Source organism: Bos mutus, chromosome 3, assembly GCF_027580195.1.
Source record: "Bos mutus isolate GX-2022 chromosome 3, NWIPB_WYAK_1.1, whole genome shotgun sequence".
In the NCBI taxonomy this organism is placed as follows: domain Eukaryota; kingdom Metazoa; phylum Chordata; class Mammalia; order Artiodactyla; family Bovidae; genus Bos; species Bos mutus.
In genome coordinates, this window is record NC_091619.1 from 19978581 (window position 1) to 19990790 (window position 12210).

Consider the following 12210-nt stretch of genomic DNA (forward strand, 5'->3'; position numbering starts at 1 on the left):
GGTGAATTAGGACTTGAGATTTTAAAACTCTAGCCATCCTTTTTGTCCATACCTCTTGAGTAAGAAAAAGAGACTAGAAGACATCATAATGGACTTTGCTGCCAGGTGAACTTGAGTTTGAATCCCTCTTAATTGACAAGGGTTAGCTGTTTAACTGGGCTTCCCTGGTGGCTCAGTGGTAAAGAAGCCTCCTGCCAATGCAAGAGACCCAGCTTTGATCCCTGCATTGGGAAGATCCCCTGGGGAAGGAAATGGCAACCCACCCCAGTATTCTTGCCTGGAAAATCCCATGGACAGAAGGATAAACCTCACATTTAATACAGGGATTGTGATATGCCAACCTCATCAGGATTGTGAGGATTAAGAGTGCATAAACAAGCTTTGGCATCACTGGTTGCACAAGTAGTGCTAATTAACTGTTGGCCATTTTGGTGATTTTCTGTTTGTACATCTGTGCACACTCACACAGACACAAACAGGATACACCTTAGTTAAAAACAGGAACTAATACAGGAGACTGGTGGAGAATTGTTCTGCCACTTCCTGGGTGTGCTGAGGGGTTCCTGAAGATCTCTACTTCTGGGGAATGCCCACTCATGAAGGAAGGACTCAGGGAAAGGGAAAAGGGAAACTCACCAGTCTCAGGAGATATCCCAAAGATGGGAGACCCGTTCTTGCCCTCGGTTGGTGACTTCAATATGGGAGGAAGTCCCGCTTCAGGTAGCCCCTCTAAGAATCCAGTCCAGCACCTTAATGGGGGTACCTCTCTCTTGATCCTTTTAAGGGAATTGCTCATGGTCCAGAAGTTTGCTTAGGAGACAGGGGGGACTCATTCCAGTCCAGACCAGCTGCCTCTCCAACAACTCTAGCCCTTCCCTTCCCCGCCCTACTTCAAACACCCTTGACAGTGCTGGGCTCCAGTCTTTAACCCCTTTGGTGCCAACGCTGGTCCAGAGGATCCCTGGGTTCTCCTGTCTTTAACATTCCCCAAAGGGCAGCCATCAGATTCAGTCACAGGTGGAAACAGATCCAGGAAGCCAAGCTGGGGTCACTCTGAGCAGACAGTATTTGGGAATGACATCCCAGGGAACCCTCACCCACCTGCGAGTGGAGACAGGGTGGAGCTGAGAGGAAAAAGAGGACATCTCAGGGAAAGGCCGATGGTTGGCACCCTACTTCACAGCAAGGTCCTAGAGGGGTCGGGGAGGTCCTTTGCTCTCTCGCTAATCTGGTTTCCAAATGCTGGTGGTTCCCTTTAAGAGGCAGGTTACAGTAGGGGGAGGAGGACAGACTGTATTTTCTGTGATGAAAGTGCAGGGAGGAGCGCTGACAAGGGCAGCTGCATCTGAAGACGGCCCTCCTTCGGCCAACAGGAACAGGGTGAGCTGGCAGCTCGGCACACACAGCTCCACTCCCAGAGTGTTGTGGATACCAGGCACAGGATATCTGACAGGCTCTCCACCCCCTTCCCTGATAACCGCTTCTGGGGGTGCTGACTCACCTTCCCTGCTTCCCTGGGGCAGAGGATGGCGTGGGCAGACACTGGACTTCCTGAGGTACCGGGGAGCCTCCTCCCTGCCAGGCCCATGGTCTAGTGGAAAGGACATGCTGCAATTGGAAGAGTTTGGCTGCCTCTGCCAACTCCCTAGATAAGGGGCCTTGGAGAAGTTACCTATTCTGGTAGCCTCATCGCCACCTCTGTACAATGGGGATAGTGAATGACAGATGTACAAATAGTGGCACTTAAACGCTGGGTCCATAATAGTTATTATATAAATAATAGTTACTCAATAAATATGCTCTTCAATAAAACTGCCACTTGCTGTGACCTTGGAGAAGCCCCTCCACTTTCTGCCTTCCCTCATCTATTAGATGAGATTATGTGATCCATGGTCCATCCTTGCTCTCAAACCCTCACTCTGGGTGAGAGGAAGAGGGCAGCTGTTGCCAGATGTGGAAGCTGTGTGCTCTTTCCTATCTGTGTGAAACTGTTAGTCGCTCAGTCATGACTCTTTGCGATCCCACAGGCTGTAGCCTGCCAGACTCCTCTGTCCATGGGATTCTCCAGACAAGAATACTGGAGTGGATAGTCATTCCCTTCTCCAGGGAGTCTTCCAGAGCTAGGGATCAAACCCAGGTTTCCCACATTGTAGGCAGATTCTTTACTGTCTGAGCCGCCAGGGAAGCCCTTTTCCTACCTGGCTGGGCTCCAAACCATATGACCATACGAGTTGTTTCTTTCAAGAATACAGGGGAGACAGCTATCTGTTTTGTGGTGGAGGATCCTCAGAAATCCTGATTAAACAATCCTGTGATGATACAGATGAGGACACAGGCCCCGGAAGGAGGCGTGATTCACCTGAAGTCGGCCAGCGAGTGGGTGGTGGAGGTGGGCGGGGACCCAGCGCTGCTGCGTCTGTGGTCAGCGTTCCTTCCACCATCCTGAGCTGCTCTCTCCAGCTATCAAGCCTTGAAAACTCCCATGCTGTCACCAGGCTGCTTCATTATCCCCAGCTTTTTGGGAATCCTTATCCCCATTTCCCGTTGACTTTCTTCAGGTGAAATCCCAAAGCCTAGGATGTAAAAAAGGTGATAATCTTGGCCCTGGCTCCTCCTGGTAGTGGGGCTGGGTGTGGGTGAGCAAGTGCCAGCTAAAAGCCTGCATGACATAGGAGGGATAGAGGGCTGGTTTCCGGGGGTGGAGGGGATCTGGAACACATTGACAGATGGGTTACTATATGTTTTACCTTTAAGGGAGGAAGTTCTCAGGTTGGGTACCCAATCTCCAGAAAGGATGTGGGGTGGGTGCTTACTTTCTCTCTCCTTTGCAGACCTGCACGAAATCTGGAGGTCAGGGTTCCCATCTTCCTAGGGTGGTTTTCACTAGAGTGAAGCACTATCTGCTACTCATCCTCCATTAAATTATCTCACGAAGAGGGCTTAATCCTAAAGTAACTATTCCAGCTAAGTCTCACCATCTATAGATTTTAGAGGCTCTTCTATTCTCCAACGCCACTGCTTAAGGGAGGCTCAAATTCCACCCTGACTCCAAGGAATTTGGTCTCTCAAGAGATGAAGTATCTGGTTTTGGCCTTTTTCCAAGGTGCCTGTGACCCTGCCTTCACTTGCTTGTCATCTGGGTCAGACCTGGGCTCCCCTTTAGTCTTCTCTGTAACAAGAGCCAGGATGCAAAGTGGGAGTTCTGCAAGGAAAGGTAAAGACTGCCCCAGCTTTCAGAAAAGGAGTACCTCCCAGCACTCAGACTGAGGAAGAAATCTCATATTGCCTTCCCAAGTTATGAAGGTTATCCTAGCCTCTAAACCAGAACTCCTCCTCCTACAGGTTAACTCCTCACTGTTTCCAGCAGACACCACACAGATGGCAGTGAGTTCCCGCCTCCAAAGACTAACATCTTATAGTGCTAAAGAGGAAGACAGTACATATCAAACTAGCTCCCTTTTCCTTCCCTATACTTGTTCTCAACCCCAAGCTTCTGATTCACTGTCCTTTCCCCCATTCTCCTGAGCAGATCCCAAGTCTCCACCAGCAACACAGTGAACAAAAGCAAACACATCCTCCTTGCCTTCTGACCTGGCCAGTCCTGGGGTGTCCGAGCCGCAGGCCCTGAAGGAGGGATGTGAGCTGGTGGAGGGCTACTCCATTCAGAGCCTCCCGTTGTCTCCATGTCCTTTTCATCCTTCAGCCCAGAGGCTCCAACTGCTGGGCGAAGGAAAGGTTAAACCAGTTGGGCAGCACTGACTGCTCCCATACCCCACCAGAATCTAAGCTGAGAAACGGTGGCAGGAACAAAGCGGGTGTTTGTTGGGTTTCTCTCCTGCCGGGGAGGCTGTTCTCGGACCACGGCATTCCTGGGTTGGACAGAGTCAGCTCAGAGTGGCTTCTCCCCACTGCTGCTACAGCCAAAACCCACTGCCTTTCCACAGGCTGTGCTTAGGTAACAACTCGGGGGGTTCAGGCGCTTCGGCCTGGCCAGAGCTCAAAGCAGAGACATTAAAATAAGCTTAAACTTGAGAAAAGCTAAGTCTTCAACACAGGAAGGGCTAGAATCAGATGTAATCGATAGCTTTTCAAAAACAGTCAGTGAAGGGACTTCCTTGGTCCAGTGGTTAAGAATACAGCTTGCAGTGCAAGGGACACAAGTTCAATCCCTGGTCGGGGAACTAAGATCCCACGAGGCAAAGTAACTAAGCCCACATTCCACAACCAAAACCTGACACAGCCAAATGAATAGTTTTTTAAAAATAATGAACTAAATTGCTCTCTGAAGATCTGGGGATAGAACAATGCAGACCATCTTTCCCCATTTTCCCTCCTCTACTGTGGAGAGGAGCTCACAAGCAAGGAAGGTTTAGGGGAATATATGGTGACTGGCACAGAGAATCTGCCTGCCAAAGCAGGAGACAAGGGTTTGGTCCCTGGGTCAGGAAGATCCCCTGGAGGAGAAAATAGCAATCTGCTCCAGTATTCTTGCCTGGAAACTTCCATGGCCTGAGGAGCCTGGCAGGTTATAGTCCATGAGGTTGCAAAGAATTGGACATGACTGAGCGTGTGGTGACTGGTGAAAACAGGGAAACAAGAGACAGAAGCAAAGATGGTCATGAAGGTGGATGGACAGAATGCCTCTGGGGGACAGGACCCACACTCCCCGGAGCAAGGAGGCAGGAGTTCAGCTCACTTGTCCAGGAGCCTGAGTAGTCAGGGCCTGTGTACCAACTGTAACCTGAGTTCATCCAGGTGATGGGAAAACAGACAAGTCAGGGTGGCATTTGTTTTTATTAGAAAACCCCATTTGGTAAGAACTTTCTAAGCCAGTACAGAGACTGGGTAGCCTCCAAGAGTCCCACAGCTTTCATCTTATCTTCCACCCTCTTTTGAGAGGGGTGGTGGGGGATGGGGTGGTGTCAGGCAGCCTCCGAAATGCCCTTTCCTGGACCTCTGAGAGTTCACATAGCCAGCAACACACCCCCGGCACCTCAGTGCTGCAACACAGGGCCCCGAGGTCACGACGGCTGCCGAAGGCGTTCCTGTTTGTCCGGCTTCATGATGGAACCAAAGAGGCGCTCACAGACTCCCAGGCCTAGTCCTTCGCTCTAGTTAGAGCAGGACAGGATCCAGGAGAAGATGGCCAGGGGCTAAAGGAGAAGACACTGCATTTGAGATTCCCTTTGGAGTCTGGAAAGCACCTGGATTTCTTGGGCAGGGAGGGCTGTGGAAGCCCCACTCAGTTCTTCTTGGTTTTGGGGGTGTCATATTTCCTCTTGCTGGAGTACCACAACAGCAGGGGGACGCCAATAGAAGGGAGGGTCATGACCCCGAAGGCTGCCCAGTCCAGCTGTGGAAGACAACAAAGGCCTTGCTTAGAAGCCTGGATTAGGGCACAGGACGGGACTAGGATGGAAGGGTCCAATGCGAAAAGGGAGCAGCCAGCCCAAATAAGCAGAGCGTCAGCAGGAAGGCTCCTCTCTGGCCACTCCGGACACAGAATGGCTCACTAAAGACCACCCTTTCGAGCTATGAAACCAAAGGCCTCACCTGACCCAATCCACTCTGGGAAGAGAAGCTTCTCTCTTCCAGACAATCTTTGAGGAGGGAGATGTCCAGGTGTTGCCCTGACAGTCAAGCCTCCTGCAAACTAACTCTGGCCCACACTGCCAGCCTCTCTCTTCCATTCCTCTGCGTCACATGCCGCCCTCCGGCCTTCCGAAACTACCTGCTATTCCTGGACTCCACGCTTTTTCTCACTTCAGAGCTACTCCCTCTTCCTGGGGTGCGTCCCCTTCCTTACCTCCTCTTTAATTAGTGAAACCTCTCTCCCCCGGAAAATCCTCCCTGACTCTCAACATCAGGTTAGGTGTTCCCGCTGCATCTCCTCCTGAGCCCTGTGTATGACTGCTATCACAGCAGTTCCCTCCACTGAGGCCTCCATAAGCCCATAAGATCTTTAATGGGAGGGACTGTGTCTTGCGCTGGTTTCTCCAAGCAAAGCACAGAAGCGAGCACGTAATTTGGAACCTCATAATTATTCCCTGAAGGAATGAATAAATGAATCTCCTCATTCAGTACTTTAGGCAAATCTTCAAAAAATTCTCTCCTAGACTAGACTACAACAAAGTTCCCATTTAACCTCCCAATGCTTGGCGACTCTTTGAATCTAAGCAGATACTCTTTTCATCCTTGAATTAGACCCAGGACTCCAAGGTGGGGCTTTACTCAAGGCTGAGCAGAGAAAAACGGCAGTTTTTTTTTGGTTCTGGCAACTGTGATCTCATTGCCAAAAATCTCTAGCCATGGTTAAATCATGATGTTTGATGGCTGTGTGTACCAGACACCAAAAAACAGATATGACAAGAACCAACCAACTATCCGTATCTTCTAAGGAGGCCAAGAGGTCTCACAACAAAAAGGGTGTTCTCCTGCCAGGGGAGTGATGAGGCCTGCAAAGCTTACAAAATGGGGGGAGAATCTTCGATCAAACTCCCGCTGAGCTAGGATTCCTCCCTGTCCAGGTGCACTGGTAAAGCCGATCTGAAAAGAAGAAAAGAAGGCAAGTCTTCAGCTCTTTCTCATTTGGGAAAAAGGCAGTTTTTCAACGAACCCAGTTCTAAGCAATAGAGTCTTAGTTCGCAAAGGCCCAAGAAACATCCAGATGAGGAAAACTTTTTGAACTAGAGAAGATGGATGGTTCTTTCGTGTGTTGTAAAGATGAGTAAATTAGGAGCCAGGAGACACTTGATGAGCATTTACTTAAAAAAAGAAAGAAAGAAAAAAAAAAGGTAGGCCAGGTATGCTGTGGTAATTAAAGCCAGATCATTCTACCTCAGCCTCAGACTCTGGAGAGAGCTGCTCACCACCACTGGCCCTTCTGCCCTTGGCAATCATTTCCCCATTCCTTAAGTGGAAACACTCTTCTGTAACTCACGAGCTGACATGAGGCTCCAATGAAATAATGAGAAGGATTCCGTAAAGTCTCAAGCCCTACCCAAATGTACATTACCAGAGGAGGGGCTGAGTCTGCCCCACATTCCTTCGTCTTGGAGAGCAGGCCAAGACTTTGGAGCACATGGCAAACAACTTTGTTCTAAAGTGGCAGCTGAGCCTTGACGTCTGTGTCTTTTAACCCATCAAGGACCAGGTGGAACCAGGGAATCCCAAACGAGGTTCTTAAAGCACACAGGATGGAAGATGTGAAAATAATATAACCAGAATTACAAGAATATATTTCCACAGGTTCATAATTCGGAGACTGCAATGAAGGTTTGAGTCTCTTGAATTTCTTATAGCTCTATGGTTGACTATGTTAAGTCCCTTCCCCACTGTGCACTCACTAAGGAGCCTAAAGCCCATGTGTATTTATAAATTCATGACCTAAGCTTTTTGAGGCCTACGACAGTATTTTATTAATCTTCTTTGTATTTCCTATCATCTAGCACATTGCGGGGGCTCAGTAAATGTCTGCTGACCTTTACATCAATCAATCAAAAGACTGTTTACATTGGACTTCTACCCTATATGGGAAACAGAAGGAAATCTAAGACACAGTCCCTCACCTCGAGGCATTTATAATTAAACTGAGAGGTGGGGGTGAGGGAAAAGACCTAGATATAAGAGAGAACTACTGAAGACAGTCAATAATTAAATGTTCAAGTGGCATGGATTTTAAGAGCTACAGACGTTTTGATGCAGTCAATGAATGTTTAGTGAAAGAATGAGTAGGAAAGAGCCATATGAATTGTAAAAGCAGGAGACAGAATCAAGGAGATGCAGTTCAGAACTGGGTCTTGAGAAGGTGCCAGATAACGAAGTGGAGGAGAGAGAGTACTTCAGACAGAGAACAAAGGCAGAGTGGAAACGAGGAGCACTGAGAGAGAGGAGGCGCTTGGCCTCATTGGACAGAGGATCCTGGCGGGTAGAGAACTGGAGGGAGAGGCAGAACCCAGCAAGACTACTGAAGGGTATGCAAGGAAAAGCGTGGCCCTGATGGGAGAAGCAGGCGCATTCTAAGCAACGGAGAGACACAGACACAGCGGAGACAGGGAGTGATCTGACGGCAGCATAGAAGGTGGACTGGAAAGGCAAGCATGGTACAAAAGCAGAGGGCACCTGACACCGCACAGAACGAAGGTGAAGGAGAAGGCAGGCAACCAGGCAGTACTCCTTCCTGTTCATTTCACTGCTTGATTTTGAGACTTTATAACATACTTTGAAATATGCTCCTTCCTACCACAATACCTCAAGTTTTGGGTCCTTCTTAACTTCCTCAGAATTTAGCGCCTGCTCTGGAGATTTTCTGCAAGAGACTGCAAAGGAAGGCAGAGCTGAGCCCCAGCCAGCTAAGGGTGTGGGTGACTCACCACAACAGGCCCATCCTCCTGGGCCAGGTATGTCACAGTTGCTGAGGTGAAGTTGAAATAACCAGCCTTGAGAGGGCGCAGGACCACGGTGTGGGAGACGTTGCTAGCACTGACTCAGAGTTAAGGAGGGAAAAGGATGAAGCTACAGTCGTAACAAACTTGCAACTTAGGGACTAAATGCACGTTCACAAAAAGAGTTGCTAACACATGTAATATTTCATATCTAAAATACTCTGCAAAAGTAATAAACACAGGCTTTGTATCTAAGCCTGAAGTGGGTGGTATTACATGATATCTTTTTAATCAAGTTTTAAGAGGTCTATGACATATTCAATATTGAAATGTTATAAAACAATACAGGTTATAGATGAAAAATTAGTCACTTACGGTCACAGAAAACCTTTTGCTGCCTGTAACTGAAGGAAATTCTTGAAAATACAAAACAAAAACAATACAAAGAGAACACTTACCCTTGTCAGAAAATCTAAATATACTGTAACTCCCAAGGGAAAAAAATAATCTAAATCAAAACACTCAGGAAGGAACCTTCCCTGATGGCCCAGTGGTAAAGAATCTGCCCGCCAATGCAGGGGACAGGGGTTTGATCCCTGGTCCGGGAAGACAACTAAGCCTGTGCACCACAGCTACTGAAGCCGATTTCCCTACAGCTCGCGCTCCACAAGAGAAGCCACTGCAACGACAAGCCCACGCGCCACCTCAAGAGGAAACCCCGCGTGCCGCAACTAGGGAAAGCCTGCAGACAGCAACGAAGACCCAGTGTAGCCAAAAATAAATGAATAAAGAATGCATTTTAAAAACACTCAAGAAATTACCAGTTGATCCAAATAAGGGGTTCACTGAATAAGAAGAGCCTTTAAAAAGGTCACCCAGATCACACTAGCATCCCACAGAATTTCTTTTAAAAGCACCTTAAAGATCATCAACCAGCCACAAACATCTGTCTACATTCTCCCAATATGGAATGTTTTAGGGCTTTATAACCTAAACTTCAGGAACCTCCTTCCTCAGGCCCACCCTAAATCATGCACACACAATTCTCACTAGTCTCTCTTGCCACATCTTATCCAGAGAGGTGGCAAGAATGGCCATATACACTTAGACTGATGTGACCCTACTGCTTTGCTGGCAACATCCCTCCCAACATCCCATTAGCCTTCATCAGCCAGTGTCAAGAGGATACGGAGCAATCCGGTCCCATTTGACGTTGAGCATTCCAGAGACAATGCCAAAGTCTTCTGGAGGGAAGGAATCATCAGATAATTCCACGTCTAATGCAGCACTACAGAATGGAGGAAACAAAGAAAGGTTAGTAAGTAATGGCTATAAAATTAAAGCAGTTAGCAATCAAATCTGTCTGCCTGTCCTAAAAAATCAGAACTACAAAAGACAGATATGAGTTACGTAGTTACACTGAAGAATAGCACTCAAGGCCTGGATTCTGGGCACCAAAATAAAATACTCAAAGTATCTAGGAAAGAATGGGCCCGAATCCATTTTTGCCCTAGTTTTTTCTCACGTGTGTGTGTGTGTGTGTGTATGTGTATATGTGTAAGGAGGGGAAGAGGGGCAAAATGCATATGGAAAAGAAAATTCAAGGAAATAAAGTAAAAGAGAGGACTTTCCTGGTGGTCCAGGGGATGCAGTAATGAGTATCCTGCAGGCCATAACTAAGACCCGACACGAAGCCAAATAAATAAATAAAAAGGAACTTCTCTGGCAGTCCAGTGGTTATGACTCTGTGCTTCCAATGTGGGACACTCAGGTTTGAGCCCTGCTCAAGGAACTAAGATTCCACATGCCCCACAGCGTGGCAAAAAAAAACAACACACAACCCAAAACCCAACCAAACAAAATAAAAGGTCTACTTTTTTAAAACAGTGAAAGACAACAAAAAAGCCAATCTAAGAAAGGAAGCTGAAACTAAATCCCTAAGGTAACAAAGGATTATACATTTCCTGCCTTCTCATTTTCTTCTCCCTATGTCACCACAATTCTTGCTTCTTCCCCACTCTGAAACTCTTTCACGTCAAAAAAGTGGAAGACGGTTTCTTGTAACTTAGATAAGAATATGTCCTCCTCTTCCAAAAGCAGATCCAGCAGTATATTCATTCATTCACTCATGATGTCTGCTGCTGAAAATCTCCCAAAAATAAATCACTGCTGGTCCCTGTTCCCAGCTAGGAAATTCAGGAAACCTGAAAAGGACCCAACCTATAGCTCCAGTGCCTCCTTACCTTGAGCCAACATTGTAAATGTTGTACTGTAAGGTCAGGTCTCGCCCCTCCACAGCATATCTGTTCAGCAGTGATTTGGAAGCCAAAAGCCTGGCTCCTTCCTCTGCTTGAGTGACAGCAAATAGAGCCAACACCGCGAATGCCAGCAGCCTCATCTTTGGAGAAAAAAGCAAAGCGAGCAGTCAGTCCAAGCACGTAAAACCACCAAAAGCTCCCTGACAGCTCTTTCAACCTCTGTCAAAGCTCTTTTGAGTCTGTCAAAGCGGCAGCCCCTCCCAACATAGCAGTCTCTAAGCCACCTGGGCCCTGGATGCTCCCTAACTGGCAGGATCTTCTGAGAGGACTCTATGAGCCCACGCTCCTTGGGCTGCCGGATTCGGCCGATCTCGGACCCACAGCAGCCTCTAGCTTTCCTTTACGCAGAAGCACCCCACGGCTGCTACCTTCCCTCTGGTCCTCCTCCACCAGCTCCCCTGGGATCCCACGGCGCGCTCGCGGGGTCCTCCCCCACGCTCTTGCATCCCACCCTCCATCCTTTCCCAGAGATCCCATTCGTCCTCGCCCTCCACATCCCTTTCTGGGGCCCTTCGTGGCCCCAGTCCCCTCCCCCATTCTTGCCAAGATTACACGTCCTCCCGCCAGCATGCCCTCTCTCCTCCCTGACCTCCTGGAGCTAACTTTTAGCCGCTGAGTGTAGTGCGGACACAAGATTCCCCTGCTCCCACTTGTCGGGACTCACCCTGCACATCCCCCAAACCCTTTCAGGGGCCTTCAAAACCGGAAGAGAGCGTCAGCACCCGAAAGACCGGAAATAAGCTCTGGCCGGAAGCTTGGTTGCTCTTCTCGATGCCTACTGGGAGTTGTAGTTCTTAGATAAGCCCCACCTTTCCCTTTGTAGTGCCCGCTGGTCTCCGGGATGCGACCGCTCCTAGGAAAGACTTATCTGTGCACCCTCGCTCTCTTTTTTCCCCCTTCTTTCCTTTGTTTCTTTCTCGCTTTTATCATTCTGCCCTCCAGAATGACTTTTCAATCTGACTTGCCGTTACTGTGGACACCCAGCTCCTGACTGTTTTGTGGAACTGACAAATCTAGAGATTAGAGTCGTCTGAAGCAACTAGAAAAGGAAGAAATGAAGAACCCCAGGGTTAGTAGAAGGAAAGAAATCTTAAAAATTAGAGCAGAAATAAATGCAAAAGAAACAAAAGAGACCATAGCAAAAATCAACAAAACCAAAAGCTGGTTCTTTGAAAGGATAAATAAAATTGACAAACCATTAGGCAGACTCATCAAGAAACAAAGGGAGAAAAATCAAATCAACAAAATTAGAAACGAAAATGGAGAGATCACAACAGACAACACAGAAATACAAAGGATCATAAGAGACTACTATCAACAATTATATGCCAATAAAATGGACAACGTGGAAGAAATGGACAAATTCTTAGAAAAGTACAACTTTCCAAAATTGGACCAGGAAGAAATAGAAAATCTTAACAGACCCATCACAAGCATGGAAATTGAAACTGTAATCAAAAATCTTCCAGCAAACAAAAGCCCAGGTCCAGACGGCTTCACAGCTGAAT

At 47.9% G+C, this 12210-nt stretch overlaps 2 protein-coding genes across 3 annotated transcripts in view; both read right to left on the bottom strand.

Annotated features, from left to right (window-relative positions):
• Positions 1–867, bottom strand: part of ARHGEF2 (Rho/Rac guanine nucleotide exchange factor 2) — a 48704-nt gene extending 47837 nt beyond the window's left edge. Inside the window, 1 exon segment of the mRNA XM_070367336.1 lies at positions 637–867. The gene's annotated coding sequence lies outside the window, so the exon portion shown is untranslated.
• A 3908-nt stretch (positions 868–4775) lies between these two features.
• SSR2 (signal sequence receptor subunit 2) lies at positions 4776–11472 on the bottom strand. Of its 2 annotated transcripts, none has more exons than XM_005898711.3 (6): positions 11367–11472; positions 10628–10782; positions 9574–9672; positions 8373–8481; positions 6469–6546; positions 4776–5353 (listed from the first exon to the last, which is right to left on the bottom strand). In XM_005898711.3, the coding sequence occupies exons 1-6, from the start codon at positions 11373–11375 to the stop codon at positions 5243–5245; spliced, it is 561 nt and encodes a 186-aa protein (XP_005898773.2). In that variant the 5' UTR covers positions 11376–11472; the 3' UTR covers positions 4776–5242. The 2 variants fall into 2 exon arrangements, with proteins under 2 accessions (XP_005898773.2, XP_005898774.1); XM_005898712.3 differs by lacking the exon at positions 11367–11472 and adding an exon at positions 11292–11312.
• Positions 11473–12210: the final 738 nt, after the last annotated feature.